This window comes from Coregonus clupeaformis, chromosome 36, assembly GCF_020615455.1.
Source record: "Coregonus clupeaformis isolate EN_2021a chromosome 36, ASM2061545v1, whole genome shotgun sequence".
Lineage (NCBI taxonomy): Eukaryota > Metazoa > Chordata > Actinopteri > Salmoniformes > Salmonidae > Coregonus > Coregonus clupeaformis.
Window position 1 is genome coordinate 41512918 of NC_059227.1, and position 19522 is coordinate 41532439.

A 19522-nucleotide genomic window follows, 5' to 3' on the forward strand; every position below is an offset into this window, starting at 1 on the left:
CTAGGGAGGTTTTCACTGGCCACTGAGCTTCTGTCCCTGTATTGCTTGCTCTTTGGGGTTTTAGGCTGGGTATATGTTAAGCACTTTTTTTTGTGACAACTGCTGATGTAAAAAGGTCTTTATAAAAGTAATTTAATTGATTGATTGATGTTCAGTGTGGAAACGGCAGGTCCAGACAGATTTTTTTAGGGGTGGCACCCAGTCAGTCTAGCAGTGTAATGAAAAATATCCATCTTGTTCCCAGTCGGCTCCCTCTCAACTGAGCCTTGGGACTAGATTGAAAATACACAGACCAACAACTTGACAGAGTATTTTAATTTACTTTCAGCAATATCAAAAAAAAAAAAAAAAATCTGTCAAGTTTCACAAATAAAATGAAATAAAAGTATATGAAGGATGGACCAGATGGTCGAGAATTAAACCGCGAGAGGATAAAAACAAATCCCATCTTCAATAGCTTCACATCATATTGACTCGGTCAGTCTCGGCTGCTCGTCTCTTGTAGTCTAGCTAGGAAAAACAAAGCACTGCATTAGGACTAAAACAGAACACAGTTTGGTGATCAGTCTCATGAAAGTCACTTAGACTTGGAACAAAAGTGTCAGTAAGAAATGTTGACTTGAAAGACAAAATAACAAATCAGTGTTTTAACTTTTAAGACACCGTGTAGCTCAGTTGGTAGAGCATGGCGTTTGCAACGGCAGGGTTGTGGGTTCGATTCCCACGGGGGGCCATGATTAAAAAATTATATATAATATATGTATGCACTCACTCACTCTGGATAAGAGCGTCTGCTAAATGACTAAAATGTAAATGTGAGACAAACCCGGACATTGAAATTATAATAATTTTAATGGGTGTTAAAAACTATTTAGAGTTAGATAATACTAGGTACAGGACTTTCAGAAAGTATTCACACCCCTTGATTTTTTCTAAATGTTGTATTAGAACCTGATTTAAACATTTATTAAATTGAGACGTCACTGGTCTATTTTTTTTTTTTTTACAGATTAATAAAAATTTTAAAACTGAAATGTTTTGAATCAATAAATATTCAACCCTGTTGTTATGGAAAGCCTAAAGTTCAGGAGTAAAAATTTGCTTAACAAGTAACATAATACGTTTCATGGACTCACTGTGTGCAATAAGTGTTTAACATGATTTTTGTTTGAATACCCCAACTCTGTACCCCACACATACAATTATCTGTAAGTTCCCTCAGTTCGAGCAGTGGACTTAAAACACTGATTTAACCACAAAGACCAGGGAGGGTTTCCAACGCCTCGCAAAGAAGGGCACCTATTGGTAGAAATAAAAAGCACACATTGAATATCCCTTTGAGCACGGTGAAGTTATTAATTACACTTTAGATGGTGTATCAATACACCCAGTCACTACAAATATACAGGCATCCTTCCTAACTCAGTTGCTGGAGAGGAAGGAAACCGCTCAGGAGTTTCACCAGGATGCCAATGGTGACTTTAAAACTGTTAGAGTTGAATGGCTGTGATAGGAGAAAACTGAGGATGGATCAACAACATTGTAGTTACTCCACAATACTAACCTAAATGACAGAGTGAAAAGAAGGAAGCCTGTACAGAATAAAAATATTCCAAAACATGCATCCTGTTTGCAATAAGCCATTAAAGTAAAACTAAAAAAATTTGGCAAAGAAATTCACTATGTCCTGAATACAAAGTGTTATGTTTGGGGCAAATCCAACACAACACATCACTGAGTAACACTTGATATTTTCAAGCATGTTGGTGGCTGCATCATGTTATGGCTATGCTTGTCATCAGCAAGGACTGGGTAGGTTTTTAGGATAAAAAGAAACAGAATAGAGCTAAGCACAGGCAAAATCCTACACTGGAGTTGCTTCCCAAGACAACATTGAATGTTCCTGAGTGGCCTAGTTACAATTTTTACTTAAATCATCTTGAAGATCTTATGGCAAGACTTGAAAAGGGCTGTCTAGAAATGAGCAACAACCAACTTGACGGAGCTTGAAGAATTTAAAAAAGAATAATGTGCAAATATTGTACAATCCAGGCGTGCAAAGCTCTTAGAGACTTACCCAGAAAGACTTACAGCTGTAATGGCTGCCAAAAGTGATTCTAACATGTATTGACTCAGGGTGTAGAATACTTATCTAATCAAGATATATTTGTGTTTTATTTACTTCCGGAGACACTTGAAACCCCACCTCTTTAAGGAATACCTGGAATAGTATAAAGTAATCCCACTTGCTATCATAAGTTGAATGCACCAATTTGTAAGTCGCTCTGGATAAGAGCGTCTGCTAAATGATGTAAATGTATTTAAAATATATATATATATGTTGTATTTACAAAATGTTACATTTGTTTCTCCCCCCAAAAGTTCAATTTCAATCCCACTTAATAACAGTATTTTAACAAAATGTGGAAAAAGTGAAAGGGGTTTGAATACTTTCTGCAGGCAGTGTTTTATTGGTTACCTGGTTACCTGGTTACCTGCCCTGGGTAGATAATACTAGGTATGTATAATGTGTGGTTACCTGCCCTGGGTAGATAATACTAGGTATGTATAAATGTGTGGTTACCTGCTCTGGGTAGATAATACTGGGTATGTATAATGTATGGTTACCTGCTCTGGGTAGATAATACTAGGTATGTATAATGTGTGGTTACCTGCTCTGGGTAGATAATACTAGGTATGTATAATGTGTGGTTCCCTGCCCTGGGTAGATAATACTAGGTATGTATAATGTGTGGTTACCTGCCCTGGGTAGATAATACTAGGTATGTATAATGTGTGGTTACCTGCCCTGGGTAGATAATACTAGGTATGTATAAATGTGTGGTTACCTGCTCTGGGTAGATAATACTGGGTATGTATAATGTATGGTTACCTGCTCTGGGTAGATAATACTAGGTATGTATAATGTGTGGTTACCTGCTCTGGGTAGATAATACTAGGTATGTATAATGTGTGGTTACCTGCCCTGGGTAGATAATACTAGGTATGTATAATGTGTGGTTACCTGCCCTGGGTAGATAATACTAGGTATGTATAATGTGTGGTTACCTGCCCTGGGTAGATAATACTAGGTATGTATAATGTGTGGTTACCTGCCCTGGGTAGATAATACTAGGTATGTATAATGTGTGGTTACCTGCTCTGGGCCTTAGTCCACTTGAGGGCGTGTCTGGGAGGGACTGAGGCAGTGGGGTGGTAGAAGGTGCAGCCAACACGTTTACACTGGGCTCCAAACCGACAAGGCTGACAGAGCCAGGAGACAGACTACGTCACAGTCTTCATCACGATCAGCAATGTCTTCATTGATACCACATACATTTTGACTAACAGAATAGGCTCACACAGACACCATCAACCACTCAACCGTTATCGGGATCTGACCTCGGGGTGGACACAGACACACCATCAACCACTCAACCGTTATCGGGATCTGACCTCGGGGTGGACACAGACACACCATCAACCACTCAACCGTTACCGGGATCTGACCTCGGGGTGGACACAGACACACCATCAACCACTCAACCATTACCGGGATCTGACCTCGGGGTGGACACAGACACACCATCAACCACTCAACCGTTACCGGGATCTGACCTCGGGGTGGACACAGACACACCATCAACCACTCAACCGTTACCGGGATCTGACCTCGGGGTGGACACAGACACACCATCAACCACTCAACCGTTATCGGGATCTGACCTTGGGGTGGTAGAAGAGGCAGTCAGTCTTCTTACACTCCGGGAAGAAACGACACACACTTCTGGACTGAGGTGGAGGCACTGCAGGACGACAAAACCAAGAAACAACACCGCTTTTAGAAAAATTCAAACTTCCTACAAACTTCAAAAGCCACATGCAATTTGGCCCAGTGAAGGTCACTGTTGGCCCAGTGAAGGTCACTGTTGGCCCAGTGAAGGTCACTGTTGGCCCAGTGAAGGTCACTGTTGGCCCAGTGAAGGTCACTGTTGGCCCAGTGAAGGTCACTGTTGGCCCAGTGAAGGTCACTGTTGGCCCAGTGAAGGTCACTGTTGGCCCAGTGAAGGTCACTGTTGGCCCAGTGAAGGTCACTGTTGGCCCAGTGAAGGTCACTGTTGGCCCAGTGAAGGTCACTGTTGGCCCAGTGAAGGTCGTATCTCAACAGCCATACTATAAGAAACATGTCTTACTATGAACTGTACGTTGCTTTGGATAAAAGCTTCTGTTAAAAGACCATAAAAGGTGTGTACATATACCAAGTCTGGCTGAGGGGGTGTAGGGGGCGTGGCCTCTGCGGCTGACGTGGGTAAAGGGGCAGTCTGGTTTGGAACACTTGCCGTCAAATTTACAGTTCGGATGGACGAACAGGCATTTGTCCCCAAACTTACAGCTGGGAAAGGCCCTGGCCACAGAGATGGGGAAGGAAACATGAGTTAAGTCAATATAAAAGGTATCAGTGACTCTGCAGCTAAAAGAGTCTAAAACCACATTTCAGCACAATGCTTTACAGCTGTTAATATTCCTACATTACATTTTGCATAACCTGTATCACTCCATTGAGGGCATCAGTCAAAAAAACACTTACTGTGGGGTGGTGGAACCTACTGTGGGGTGGTGGAACCTACTGTGGGGTGGTGGAACCTACTGTGGGGTGGTGGTACCTACTGTGGGGTGGTGGAACCTACTGTGGGGTGGTGGAACCTACTGTGGGGTGGTGGTACATACTGTGGGGTGGTGGAACCTACTGTGGGGTGGTGGAACCTACTGTGGGGTACCACCCTGTGGGGTGGTGGTACCTACTGTGGGGTGGTGGAACCTACTGTGGGGTGGTGGAACCTACTGTGGGGTGGTGGAACCTACTGTGGGGTGGTGGAACCTACTGTGGGGTGGTGGAACCTACTGTGGGGTGGTGGAACCTACTGTGGGGTGGTGGAACCTACTGTGGGGTGGTGGTACCTACTGTGGGGTGGTGGAACCTACTGTGGGGTGGTGGAATCTACTGTGGGGTGGTGGAACCTACTGTGGGGTGGTGGAACCTACTGTGGGGTGGTGGAACCTACTGTGGGGTGGTGGAACCTACTGTGGGGTGGTGGAACCTACTGTGGGGTGGTGGTACCTACTGTGGGGTACAACCCTGTGGGGTGGTGGAACCTACTGTGGGGTGGTGGAACCTACTGTGGGGTGGTGGTACCTACTGTGGGGTACAACCCTGTGGGGTGGTGGAACCTACTGTGGGGTGGTGGTACCTACTGTGGGGTGGTGGAACCTACTGTGGGGTGGTGGTACCTACTGTGGGGTGGTGGTACCTACTGTGGGGTGGTGGAACCTACTGTGGGGTGGTGGTACCTACTGTGGGGTGGTGGTACCTACTGTGGGGTGGTGGAACCTACTGTGGGGTGGTGGAACCTACTGTGGGGTGGTGGTACCTACTGTGGGGTGGTGGTACCTACTGTGGGGTGGTGGTACCTACTGTGGGGTGGTGGTACCTACTGTGGGGTGGTGGTACCTACTGTGGGGTACAACCCTGTGGGGTGGTGGAACCTACTGTGGGGTGGTGGAACCTACTGTGGGGTGGTGGTACCTACTGTGGGGTGGTGGTACCTACTGTGGGGTGGTGGTACCTACTGTGGGGTGGTGGAACCTACTGTGGGGTGGTGGAACCTACTGTGGGGTGGTGGAACCTACTGTGGGGTGGTGGAACCTACTGTGGGGTGGTGGAACCTACTGTGGGGTGGTGGAACCTACTGTGGGGTGGTGGAACCTACTGTGGGGTGGTGGAACCTACTGTGGGGTGGTGGAACCTACTGTGGGGTGGTGGAACCTACTGTGGGGTGGTGGAACCTACTGTGGGGTGGTGGAACCTACTGTGGGGTGGTGGAACCTACTGTGGGGTGGTGGAACCTACTGTGGGGTGGTGGAACCTACTGTGGGGTACCACCCTGTGGGGTAGTGGTCCTCTGTAGCTCAGCTGGTAGAGACCTGACGCCAAGGTAGTGGGTTGAGGACACCATACAATGTATGCACGCATGACTGTAAGTCGCTGGATAAAAGCGTCTGCTAAATGGCATATTATTATTTATTATTATTACCTACTGTGGGGTGGTGGAACCTACTGTGGGGTGGTGGTACCTACTGTGGGGTGGTGGAACCTACTGTGGGGTGGTGGTACCTACTGTGGGGTGGTGGTACCTACTGTGGGGTGGTGGAACCTACTGTGGGGTGGTGGAACCTACTGTGGGGTGGTGGAACCTACTGTGGGGTGGTGGAACCTACTGTGGGGTGGTGGTACCTACTGTGGGGTGGTGGAACCTACTGTGGGGTACAACCCTGTGGGGTGGCGGAACCTACTGTGGGGTGGTGGTACCTACTGTGGGGTGGTGGTACCTACTGTGGGGTGATGGTACCTACTGTGGGGTGGTGGAACCTACTGTGGGGTACCACCCTGTGGGGTGGTGGAACCTACTGTGGGGTGGTGGAACCTACTGTGGGGTGGTGGAACCTACTGTGGGGTGGTGGAACCTACTGTGGGGTGGTGGTACCTACTGTGGGGTGGTGGTACCTACTGTGGGGTGGTGGAACCTACTGTGGGGTGGTGGAACCTACTGTGGGGGTGGTGGAACCTACTGTGGGGTGGTGGAACCTACTGTGGGGTGGTGGAACCTTCTGTGGGGTGGTGGAACCTACTGTGGGGGTGGTGGAACCTACTGTGGGGTGGTGGAACCTACTGTGGGGTGGTGGTACCTACTGTGGGGTGGTGGAACCTACTGTGGGGTACCACCCTGTGGGGTGGTGGTACCTACTGTGGGGTGGTGGAACCTACTGTGGGGTGGTGGTACCTACTGTGGGGTGGTGGAACCTACTGTGGGGTGGTGGAACCTACTGTGGGGTGGTGGAACCTACTGTGGGGTGGTGGTACCTACTGTGGGGTGGTGGTACCTACTGTGGGGTGGTGGTACCTACTGTGGGGTGGTGGAACCTACTGTGGGGTGGTGGAACCTACTGTGGGGTGGTGGAACCTACTGTGGGGTGGTGGAACCTACTGTGGGGTGGTGGAACCTACTGTGGGGTACCACCCTGTGGGGTGGTGGAACCTACTGTGGGGTGGTGGAACCTACTGTGGGGTGGTGGAACCTACTGTGGGGTGGTGGAACCTACTGTATGGTGGTGGAACCTACTGTGGGGTACCACCCTGTGGGGTGGTGGAACCTACTGTGGGGTGGTGGAACCTACTGTGGGGTGGTGGCACCTACTGTGGGGTACCACCCTGTGGGGTGGTGGTACCTACTGTGGGGTGGTGGAACCTACTGTGGGGTACCACCCTGTGGGGTGGTGGAACCTACTGTGGGGTACCACCCTGTGGGGTGGTGGAACCTACGGTGGGGTACCACCCTGTGGGGTGGTGGAACCTACTGTGGGGTGGTGGAACCTACTGTGGGGTGGTGGTACCACCCTGTGGGGTGGTGGAACCTACTGTGGGGTGGTGGAACCTACTGTGGGGTGGTGGAACCTACTGTGGGGTACCACCCTGTGGGGTGGTGGAACCTACTGTGGGGTGGTGGAACCTACTGTGGGGTGGTGGAACCTACTGTGGGGTACCACCCTGTGGGGTGGTGGAACCTACTGTGGGGTACCACCCTGTGGGGTGGTGTAACCTACTGTGGGGTACCACCCTGTGGGGTGGTGGTACCTACTGTGGGGTGGTGGAACCTACTGTGGGGTACCACCCTGTGGGGTGGTGGAACCTACTGTGGGGCACCACCCTGTGGGGTGGTGGAACCTACTGTGGGGTGGTGGAACCTACTGTGGGGTACCACCCTGTGGGGTGGTGGAACCTACTGTGGGGTACCACCCTGTGGGGTGGTGGAACCTACTGTGGGGTGGTGGAACCTACTGTGGTACCACCCTGTGGGGTGGTGGAACCTACTGTGGGGTACCACCCTGTGGGGTGGTGGAACCTACTGTGGGGTGGTGGTACCTACTGTGGGGTGGTGGTACCTACTGTGGGGTGGTGGAACCTACTTGCACTGTGTAGTGGGGTGATGGAAGACACAGTTGTCTCCACTCTTACAGACAGGCCAGAACTTGCACCGCTCCAGAACCTTCTGTCTCTTCACAGGACCCGCCTCCTCCATCCCTTCTTCTGAAACAGAGGGATGACATGATAGGATGAGATACATTACCTGACCAAAAGTATGTGGACACCTGCTCGTCGAACATCTCATTTGAAAATCATGGGACATTAACATGGAGTTGGTCCCCCCTTTGCTGCTATAACTGCCTCCACTCTTCTGGGAAGGCTTTCCCCTAGATGTTGGTTCTTCCACACCGATCTCGACAAACCATTTCTGTATGGACCTCGCTTTGTGCACGGGGGCATTGTCATGCTGAAACAGGAAAGGGCCTTCCCCAAACAGTTGCCACAAAGTTGGAAGCACAGAATCGTCTAGAATGTCATTGTTTGTGTCAAATCTGTCTTCCAACATCCTCCCTCCCTGATCGAGACTTCACTGATGATTTCCATGAAGGTCAACCTTGCTCAACTCAGGTTGCATTCCTACTGCAAAATGCCCAAAAGCCTCCTCACCTTGGCAGAACCGCTTTCCATCGGAAAATAGTGATTTCCGGTAGTTTGGTCGCTGACACTGACAGTGGTGGCTGGTGAACATCTCCAGTCAGGGAGAAAACAGACTAGAAACACTGGGCACGAAGCAGTGGAAACCAACCCTAAGGGAGCTCTGGTGTAACTGACAGCTATCTCAGTTACAAAAGGTTGTTCAATGTCTAAATGTATGTATTTTTAAAACTGTAGTGCTGTGTATTTGATGTTGCAAATGTGTCTGTGCTGCGATTTTGGCCAGGTCTCTCGTAAAAAAGAGATGGTTCATCTCAAATGAGGCTAACCTGGTAAAATACTAAATATTACCGTCTGAGTATTGTGGCTCCCCCTTGCAGTCTGTGGTAGATGCTGAGTTTGGGTTTTGTTCTGAGGTGGATGGAGGGGTCAGGCATGGGGGTCTTGGCTGGTTTAGGACAACTGTCATCTGCCTCCATGTCACACTCTCCTAGGTTACCCAGGGGGCTAGGAACCCCATCCAGGGTCACAATGAACTTAGGACTGGCTGACCTCGCGGCTTCAGACTTCTCACGGCTAGGGAGGAGGAAGAGGGGAGAGGAAAGGAGAGGGGGGAGGAAAAGAGGGGAGAGGGAGGGAGAGGGAGAGGGGAGAGGGAGGGAGAGAGGGGAGAAGGAGGGGGAGAGGGAGGGGGAGGGAGGGAGAGGGAGGGGGAGGGAGGGAGGGAGAGGGAGAGAGAGGGAGAGGGGGGGAAGAGAGGGAGGGGGGGAGGGAGGGAGAGGGGGAAGGGAGGGAGAGGGGGAAGGGAGGGAAGGGGGGAGAGGAGGGGAGGGGGGGAGGGAAGGGAGAGAGGAGGGGGAGGGGGGAGGGAAGGGAGAGGGGGGAGGGAAGGGAGAGAAGGGAGAGATGGGAAGGGAGGGAGAGGGGGGAAGGGAGGGAAGGGAGAGGGAAGGGAGGGAAGGGAAGGGGGAGGGGGAGGGGGGAGGGAAGGGAGAGGGGGGAGGGAAGGGAGAGGGGGGAGGGAGGGAGAGGGGGGAAGGGAGGGAGAGGGGGGAAGGGAGGGAGAGGGGGGAAGGGAGGGAGAGGGGGGAAGGGAGGGAGAGGGGGGAAGGGAGGGAGAGATACACACAAAAGCATTATGACGGTTTTGTTTATTTCCAGCCTGGTTTAGGTGCATGGTTAGCTAACTAGCCTATCTATGCCCCTCGGCTGGCATCAGATATATTATGGGGCCATCAGATATATTATGGGGCCATCAGATATATTATGGGGCCATCAGATATATTATGGGGCCATCAGATATATTATGGGGCCATCAGATATATTATGGGGCCATCAGATATATTATGGGGCCATCAGATATATTATGGGGCCATCAGATATATTATGGGGCCATCAGATATATTATGGGGCCATCAGATATATTATGGGGCCATCAGATATATTATGGGGCCATCAGATATATTATGGGGCCATCAGATATATTATGGGGCCAGCTTGTTTTCAGTCAGCCATGCTGGAACCCAGCTGCTGCAACAACGTGTCACGGAAATATCTAAGCCAGCAGTCGGAGTCATGAAGAGGGTAGTCATGAAGAGGGTAGTCGGTGAGAGGGTAGTCAGTAAGAGTCAGTAAGAGGGTAGTCGGTGAGAGTCATGAAGAGGGTAGTCGGTGAGAGGGTAGTCGGTAAGAGGGTAGTCGGTAAGAGTCAGTAAGAGGGTAGTCGGTGAGAGTCATGAAGAGGGTAGTCGGTGAGAGGGTAGTCGGTGAGAGTCATGAAGAGGGTAGTCGGTGAGAGGGTAGTCGGTGAGAGTCATGAAGAGGGTAGTCGGTGAGAGTCATGAAGAGGGTAGTCGGTGAGAGTCATGAAGAGGGTAGTCGGTGAGAGTCATGAAGAGGGTAGTCAGTATGATATACCTGGCTGGCTGCACCATGCGTGGAGTAGCTGGTAGGAACTCCTCCTTGACCATGGCTCCCAGCCTGCTCCTCATAGGCACTATAGTTTCCTCCCGTCTACTCCTCATAGGAGATGCCACCTCCTCTAACCCAAGCCTAGTCCTCATAGGTACCTAACGGGACCACATTGGAAACACGTTGGTAAACTTCAGCGTCGTCCTTGATGACTTTAAATGCAGTTGTATGAGCTTATAATGTAAACAAAAGTTCTAGTTGGTTGTGTTAGAAAAAAACATGCTGTAAACTGATGTTACCTTAAAAGGAAAATAACATTAAGAACATTGTGTGTTTGAGTTTACAATAGTGGGTAACAGTGCATCTTCATGAGTGGTTGAATTGTTTTTAACTTTAATCATATCTGTCTACATGTATTTTTATGCTGACACGCTGTAAAATGACAAAATAATAATCATCATAATAATCTTCCTCCTCCTCCTCACCTCCTGCTCCAGTTGTCCCAGTCTGCTCCTGACAGGAACCACCTCCTCCCCCAGCTCAGACCTCCTCACGATGAAGGAGCGGGTGTCAAAAGGCTTCAGACCGCTCCCCTCTGCCACCTCCGGCACTGGTGGGAGGAAAGACAGAGTTAGTCATGTTGTCAGTTACAGTTAGCTACACACGTTCCACCTGATGCTATAGGCTGCACTGCGTACTATAGGAGTCAATCTAAAGGAGCGGGTGTCAAAGGGGGTGTCCTGAGTTAAGAGTTAAACAAAGCAGTCCTACTCCCCGGTGTGTTAGACAAATAGTTCTGTCCTTGAGCTGTTCTTGTCTATTCACAATGAATACGATTACATGGACCTGATCCTAGATCATTTACATTTTAGTCATTTTAGCAGACGCTCTTATCCAGAGCGACTTACAGGAGCAATTAGGGTTAAGTGCCTTGCTCAAGGGCACAGACTGATTTTTCACCTAGTCTGCTCAGGGATTAGAACCAGCGACCTTTCGGTTACCGGAACAACGCTCTTAACCACTAAGCTACCTGCCACCCCAGTCCTACTCTTAATATGGGCCCTGATGTTTAACATGGGCATCCCAAGGCTACAATCCCAGGTAAGGTTAGGATATTGTGGTCAAAACCAGGGATTGGAACTGGTTCAGGGAACAGAACAGAAAACCAGAAAATAACAAACATTTTTCAAGGAACAGAAACCAGAACCGAAAACTAAAAGTGATCTATACTGTTCCGGAACAGAACTGTTATTTTAAAAAAGCATGGGAACCGGTTAATAACGTTCCCGGGGCATTTTTTTTCAGTCCCACAAAAAGCGCCTATGCAAAGAAACGTATTCCAGTGTCTGCATGCCATCTGAAAATCTTTGCCAGTGTTTGTGTACGCATGTGTAGGCTACCTGCCCACAGGCTACTGTACTACCGACGTTACAAGAAAGATTCAGACATTTTTATTAGAGAAGAATGGATTAACTTTTTCAATGCTAGTTGAGGAAACTATAGTTATCACGTTTCACATTGGATTTATTAACTACAAAAAGGTAAGACGTGTTTTTATTAATTCTAGTGCTGCTCTGAACACAGAAGCTTGCTAGCTAGCTAACGTTTGCTCTGATCCAACGTTAAACCAACTCTCTGCAGTTCAAAGACATTCAAAGGTCCTTCATAGAAGCCGTTCCTCCGTAGGTATAATTCTGTGGGCCTAATTCAGATAATGCATGTCATCACAAGATGCCCAGCGCTTCAAGGCAAGCCTCCTCCACCCTCTCTCACGCTCTCTGCATCTGGCTCCCTACACTTGTCCTCCATCACGCATGTAAACAACTCACTGAGCTATAGCTGACCCGCTCCACAGCAAGCATCTCTGATTGGTGAAGTCATTTAATGTCGAGATAAATGTAGAAAGAAAAAAAATCAATTTCAAAAAGGTTTAAAACGGAACAGAAAGGAATGATATAAATTAGGGCTGTCAAATGATTAAAATTTTTAATCAAATTAATCAGAATTTTCAGTGGATTAATCATGATTAATCACTATTTGCAATTACACCTGAATCCTAACCATTTTTTTTCTGAAATGCATACGATGTCCCACTCACGTGCAACAGACAGGAACTGTTCTTTACAAGCCTCCGCAAAATGACGCTCCTCAGTTTTTAATATAGTCAGCGCAAAGACTTCAGTTCCCACGTGTCACTGATTAAATGTGCAGTTACTCCGAGGTAATTGTTGTTACTCACTGATGTCCAATGGTCTCCTGTCAGGGCGATATGATTTACTTGAGCCAAGACCTCTTTCCTTTTTTCTTTTTCGTTTTCATAGAGCTCGTGGATTTTCTTCATAACTGTGGCTCTTGACGGTGGCTTATAGAATGAGTCTTGAGACGCCACTTGCAAAACATCAAGGAAACCTGAGTCTTCTACAATGCTAATGGGTCTACAATCCTTTGCAATCCATTTTGCTATTGTGTTGGTCAAATTATCTGAGGTTGATTTTGTTAATTGCCTGCAAACATTCAGCGTGGTCTGGCGCAAACCACTTGCTGAATCTGACGGCCCAGCAAACGCATGTTTGGCGTTGACATGGTACTTCAAGCTTGAACAGCTCCGGTGAAATTGAAACTCCTTACAAATCTTGCAAATAACCTTGTACTTGTTAACTGTACCATCATCATTCTTTTTATATTTGTATCCGTCAATAGGCTCACCTTGCTCCATCTCGCCTCTAGCTCCCAACCACTTTCCTGACCTGAATAATTTGTCACACTGCGCATGCGTGAAATGCGTTAAAAAAATTGACGTAATTAACAGCAAACAACTAATTAACGTCGTTAACGCGCTATTTTTGACAGCCCTAATATAAATAGTTACTTTTCTGGGGTTTTCGAACCGGTTCAGAACTTTATTTCGCAGGTCGGAACAGTGGAACGGAATGAAAAAAAAATTATGGTTGGAAAATAAATTTGGGTTAAAATAGGACACTCACATAAATAGCCACTGTGCTGTGCTCTCATGTCCTCTGGCACGTCTAACTGCAGCCGAGAGGCCAGGGACTGGACTAGAGGACGACACCAGACAGTACAGTTAGCCAGGACAAACAACTTGAAGGAGACCAGACAGTACAGTTAGTCAGGACAAACAACTGGAAGGAGACCAGACAGTACAGTTACATCAGGACAAACACCAACTATCAGGCTCCGCTAATGAGATGGTAAATCATGGGCCCAATCCCAATTCGACCCCTATGCCTGATGCACTGATGGAGATCTGAGTGGATTGTATATGTATGAATATGGATAATAATAATAATAGTAGTGCTAGGTGGAGGTTTCCCCAGATTGCCTATACTAATAAAAGCCTCCCAGATCTCCACAAGTGCATAGGGCGGAGGGATTAGGGGTTGGGCCTTGGTGTCTTGATATACAGTGCATTCGGAAAGTATTCAGACCCCTTCCCGATTTCCACATTTTGTTACGTTACAGCCTTATTCTAAAATGTTTTTTAAAAATGCTAATCTACACACAATACCCCATAATAACAAAGCAAAAAACAGGTTTTTATTATGTATTTAAAATATAAACAGAAATACCTTATTTACATAGGTATTCTGACCCTTTACTATGAGACTCGAAATTGAGCTCAGGTGCATCCTGTTTCCATTGATCATCCTTGAGATGTTTCTACAACTTGATTGGAGTCCACCTGTGGTAAATTCAATTGATTGGACATGATTTGGAAAGGCACACACCTGTCTATATAAAGCAAAAACCAAGCCATGAGGTCGAAGGAATTGTCCGTAGAGCTCCGAGACAGGATTGTGTCGAGGCACAGATCTGGGGAAGGGTATTAAAAAAGTGGCCTCCATCTTTCTTAAATGGAAGAAGTTTGGAACCACCAAGACTCTTCCTAGAGCTGGCCGCCCAGCCAAACTGAGCAATCGGGGGAGAAGGGCCTTGGTCAGGGAGGTGTCCAAGAACCCGATGGTCACTCTGACAGAGCTCCAGAGGTCCTCTGTTTGCCAAAAGGCACCGAAAGGACTCTCAGACCATGAAACCAAGATTGAACTCTTTGGCCTGAATGCGAAGCGTCACGTCTGGATGAAACCTGGCACCATCCCTACGGTGAAGCATGGTGGTGGCAGCATCATGATGTGGGGATGTTTTTCAGCGGCAGAGACTGGGAGACGAGTCAGGATCGAGGGAAAGATGAATGGAGCAAAGTACAGAGATCCTTGATGAAAACCTGCTCCAGAGCGCTCAGGACCTCAGACTGGGGTGAAGGTTCACCTTCCACCTGACCCTAGGCACACAGCCAAGACAACGCAGGAGTGGCTTCGGGACAAGTCTCTGAATGTCCTTGAGTGGCCCAGCCAGAGCCCGGACCTGAACCCGATCTAACATCTCTGGAGAGACCTGAAAATAGCTGTGCAGCGACGCTCCCCATCCATCCTGACAGAGCTTGAGAGGATCTGCAGAGAAGAATGGGAGAAACTCCACAAATACAGGTGTGCCAACCTTGTAGCGTCATACCCAAGAAGACTCGAGGCTGTAATCGCTACCAAAGGTGCTTCAACAAAGTACTGAGTAAAGGGTCTGAATACTTATGTGAATGTAATATCTGTTTTGTATTTTTAATACATCTGCAAAATAAACATTATAAAAACATCTGAAAACCAGTTTTTGCTTTGTCATTATGGGGTATTGTGTGTAGATTGATGAGGGGAAAAAAGAATTTAATCAATTTTTTGAATAAAGCTGTAATGTAACAAAATGCGGAAAAAGTCAAGGGGTCTGAAGACTTTCCCAATGCACTGTACCTAGCTGCCTGTGGGGCTGAGACTCTGAGAGGGGGTACGTCTGCCCCCTGGGGGCCAGGCCGTGGAGGTGCTCCTGAACCAGCTGGATGGCTGCGTTCATCTCATCGCTGGCTGAACGGGTCCTGGGAGCCACGGGAACAGTCTGTCTCTGTGGTACTGGGGGGGAAGACATGAAGGCAACAGGGTCGTACTCATTAGTACACAACGTAGTAAAGCATTTCGCAACGAAAAACTAAAACAAGGGTTTCTTATTTAACACGTTCAGGTAGTGGTTAGTCCCTCAACATTTCAGTCCGTTTTATCCATTTGGTGCCTAGTGAATACGACCCAGGTGTCAGGATAATAAACAGGGCAATGCATTATGGGTAGGCTTCGTGTCTTATAGTTAGATGTATTCTTCATTCAGGCAGATTGACAGTGAGACAGCGAAGGCATCATTGCAACAGGAAGGGGCAAAGGAACCATATTTTCTGAACCTTTAGGGATGACTATAATAAGGTAATCATCTTCACTCAGACAGACAGTGAAGACAGAGTGAGACATACCAGCTGGGTAGGCTGTAGTCTTGTTGATGGAGATCTGGGCCTCAGCAATAGCCCTCATCAGCAGGTTCTTGTTGGCCTGTTTGGCCGGGGGAAGGGAGGGTCTAGAAACCCACAGAGACATGGGTCAACACACAGACAACACACTGGGGACACCAACAATGAAGTGTACAATTTATGTGTAAGACAAGAGAGGGATGTTTAAAACCGGATACAGACAGTTTAGGACGGACAGTTAACTAACTAACGGTTCCCATGCTAAATACCTGTCCTTCCTAAGGTTTTCACGCTAACTAACTGTCCTAAGGTTTTCACGCTAACTAACTGTCCTAAGGTTCTCACGCTAACTAGGACTAAGAGCTGCTACTTAGCAAAACAAGAAGCAAAAGAAACACAGACCAGATGAACCTTAATGAACAGGAGAGCGTAAAAGAGAGACAGTGATGGTGTGTGTGAGTTCTCTTACTTGCGTTCTGGTTTGGAAGGCAGGGACACTCTACTGGACATGCTCTTGACTCCGTATCCTTCATCCTCCTCGTCATCCTCCTCCTCCTCCTCCAGCTCATCACTGTCTGGACCCTCGTCAGCCGTCTGGTTCACCCGCACCACGGAGCTCACCACTGGGGCCCTACGCTTCCTCGATACCCCCTCATGTTGCTGGAGACAACAGCACCAGACAAGACAGTTAGTGACAGAAGGGAAAAGCAATACTGACTTGGAGGTCTAAGAGCATTTTCTGTCCTCCGGTTATTCACCATACTAACTAACATGGGCCACATCCACACACAGTGTGTTGAAGGTTACCTGTACCCTGCTGTCTCTGCTGCTCCTACTGTCCAGGTATTGGCTGCCGTGCTGCTGCCTGCTGTGAGACTCCGAGGACCCCTCTGAGGACCTGTAGGCGTCTGCCGACCTGCCTGTCCCGGAGGAGAGCCTGCCCTGGGGCGGCCGGTAGATCTGGGCCGACGCCCGCACCCCTCCTCCTCCGGAGGTAGATCCACGCAGGCGACCAGGCAGGACGCCCATGTCCACGGGGTCCTCGCCGATGAGGTCATCGTCCAGCTCAGGCTTGATGTCGATGACGGCCTCGGAGGAGTCCACCAGGGGCTTGACCGTGGAGGTGAGGCGGGACGAGGAGGTCTTGTCTGAGGAGACCCTTCTGGACAGAATGACAGTACTGTCAGTGTGTGAGTCAAAGCTGGGCTGTTTCACCCTATTTGTTTCTGATAAAATGCTGAAGCGCCATATCATTGAACAACATGTAGGTCTTCAGAGGTCTTATGAGTTAGTGTTAAGGATCTTCCACATTATCGAAGCCAACTAGAACAGTGCTCTTTTCAACATTTAATCACGTTTCAAAATCAATATCAACATCAACACTTACCTGTGCTCATGGGCGGAGCTGGACACGCGGGCCTCCGTCCTATCAGAGAGCAAACTGGACACCGCAAGCCCCTGTGAGCCCCCGCCCTTCCTCTCGCTCTTCCCTGCTGAGGTGTCCGAGTAGAGCGGAGTCCTCAGGGACGCTGGTTCTAGATATACACAGAGAGAGATTGTCAATTTAGTTACACAAGGACAGATAAAACATTTCAACAGATACAATGCATTTTAAAACAAGTGCTCTCTCTATTCAAGAACAGAAGAGAGTAGACACTCAACACACACACAAAAAAATATGACATAATATTATAGTATTGTAACGACCCTGGCCTTGAAGTCTGTTACAAACCCAACTCGGGTTCTTCTAATCTCTGAAAGGACGATACCCTCTCCCACCATTCGCTACAGTATTACTTTCAGTGAAGGCACAGACTCCTTTGGTGTTACCGGAATTTACCTACTGCCACAGACCTCAGTTTCTCCAGGCCTCCATGTAACCTGTGAACTTACCTACTGCCACAGACCTCAGTTTCTCCAGGCCTCCATGTAACCTGTGAACTTACCTACTGCCACAGACCTCAGTTTCTCCAGGACTCCATGTAACCTGTTAATGACAACACGCCAGGTTTAGGAGAAGTGTTTACACCCATGGAAATAGATCATACATAGTTACCCCTCTGAACTCAAGACACTGAACTAGCTGTAACCCGGTCCCAGATCTGTTCGTGCCGTCTTGCCAAACAGCGATTCAGTTACATTAGAATTTGGCAAGATAGCACAACCAGATCTGGGACCGGGCCTAGCTACATACCAGAAAGTAAACGTGATGGTGTTGTTTCCAAGGAAGAGGGCCAGGTCGTCAGACATCTGCTGTGAAGTCTTCTTGTTGGCCACCATTACCATGATATAGTCTGGTAGTTCTTCATCTGGAGAGAGACAGTGATAATAGTAAAACAAAATCACATCTGAAGCAAGGGATTCTTCAACTCATTTTAGAAGGTAAACAGTCAGATTGCAGCAGATGCACATGAGATCAAAAGCAGATGATATTCATACTTACCGACATAGGCACCGAGTTCTTGAAGTTTCCCCTTGATAGCAGCCTTTAAAAAAAAGTATATATATACACTGAATTGCCAGCCTTGGTCAAATAGACAACCTAGCTACTGTAACGTTCCATGTACCAGTTTGCAATGGCTCTCTCGTATTCCCTTGCCTGGCTAGCCAACGAAGATATATTCATCTGGATAACGTTCAGAGCAATTATTATCAAGACAAAATGCAAGCATAAAGTAATTTGATGTCATTGTATTTTCGACATTTACACAAATTGTCTCATGGGTTATCTAGCTAGCGTTACTTATGGTGTATTCATTCTGCCGATTCTGTTGCAAAACGTTTCTTAACCGGAAGCAAACAGGGATGGACCTACCTGAAATTGTCCAATATAAACTCTCGTTTTAGTTGCGTTTTGCAACTTTTTGGACTACTGATTACACCCCGTTACTCCAAATAGTTGGAAACGTTATGTTTTGCAACGAAAACGAGCGTTTCTATTGGACACCTTGCAGCAAACAGGGCGGTACCTACCCGAATCTGTCAAATAGAAACGCTAGTTTTCGTTGCAAAGTGACGCGGAACACACTTTTCACGCGACTTCGATGGTTGGAGAGCATTTTCGCTAACCCTAACTCCTTTCCCAACCTTAATCTCAGTCTCCTAACATGCTACGAAAAAGTCACTTCCGTATCGAAGTGGGATGAAAATAGTGTTTCTCAGGTGGTGGTACCGGTAGCTAGCTAACTACGTTGCCAAGACAAATAGTATCGACATGACCTCACCCGTATTTTCTTGCTTATTTCTGTGCCAATCTCCATGTTTGCGTGTGATGTACTTAAAACCACGAATCGTTATTAATAAAAAGCAGGTTATTCACTAAAAGAAAATGCCCTGCCTACAAAAACACTAGCGCCCCTGAATGTAAAATGCTAATGCTCGCAAACACAGACGCAATGCAGTATGGGATAGTGGAGACTCGGGTTGCCAGGGTTCTGACTTAATATGTGCTATTCTGGGATCCTTGGGACGTCCCTACCGGAAGTGACATGTTTCGTAGCACGTTAGGATAATTCACGCGGCAGGTCAGGAGATTTAGGCTAAGGTTAGTAAACTGGTTAGGGTTAGCTAAAATGTTCTCCTAGCATGCTACGAAGAAAATCACTTCCGGTCGTAGCTGTACTCCTTCTAGTCACAACCGGCTGCAAAGGGCGGGGCACAGTTCTTCTTCTTCTTCTTCTGCT

General features: G+C 47.8%; 1 protein-coding gene across 1 annotated transcript; it reads right to left on the reverse strand.

Moving 5' to 3' along the window:
- Positions 1-297: 297 nt before the first annotated feature.
- LOC121552277 (zinc finger CCCH domain-containing protein 14) lies at positions 298-19472 on the reverse strand. The gene is made up of 19 exons (XM_045211217.1): positions 19064-19472; positions 18283-18325; positions 18034-18148; positions 17786-17826; positions 17227-17374; positions 16647-16998; positions 16309-16499; positions 15846-15946; positions 15301-15456; positions 13471-13542; positions 10972-11096; positions 10493-10644; positions 8927-9151; positions 8588-8658; positions 8023-8143; positions 4260-4405; positions 3727-3806; positions 3158-3264; positions 298-506 (listed from the first exon to the last, which is right to left on the reverse strand). The coding sequence occupies exons 1-19, from the start codon at positions 19097-19099 to the stop codon at positions 479-481; spliced, it is 2310 nt and encodes a 769-aa protein (XP_045067152.1). The 5' UTR covers positions 19100-19472; the 3' UTR covers positions 298-478.
- Positions 19473-19522: the final 50 nt, after the last annotated feature.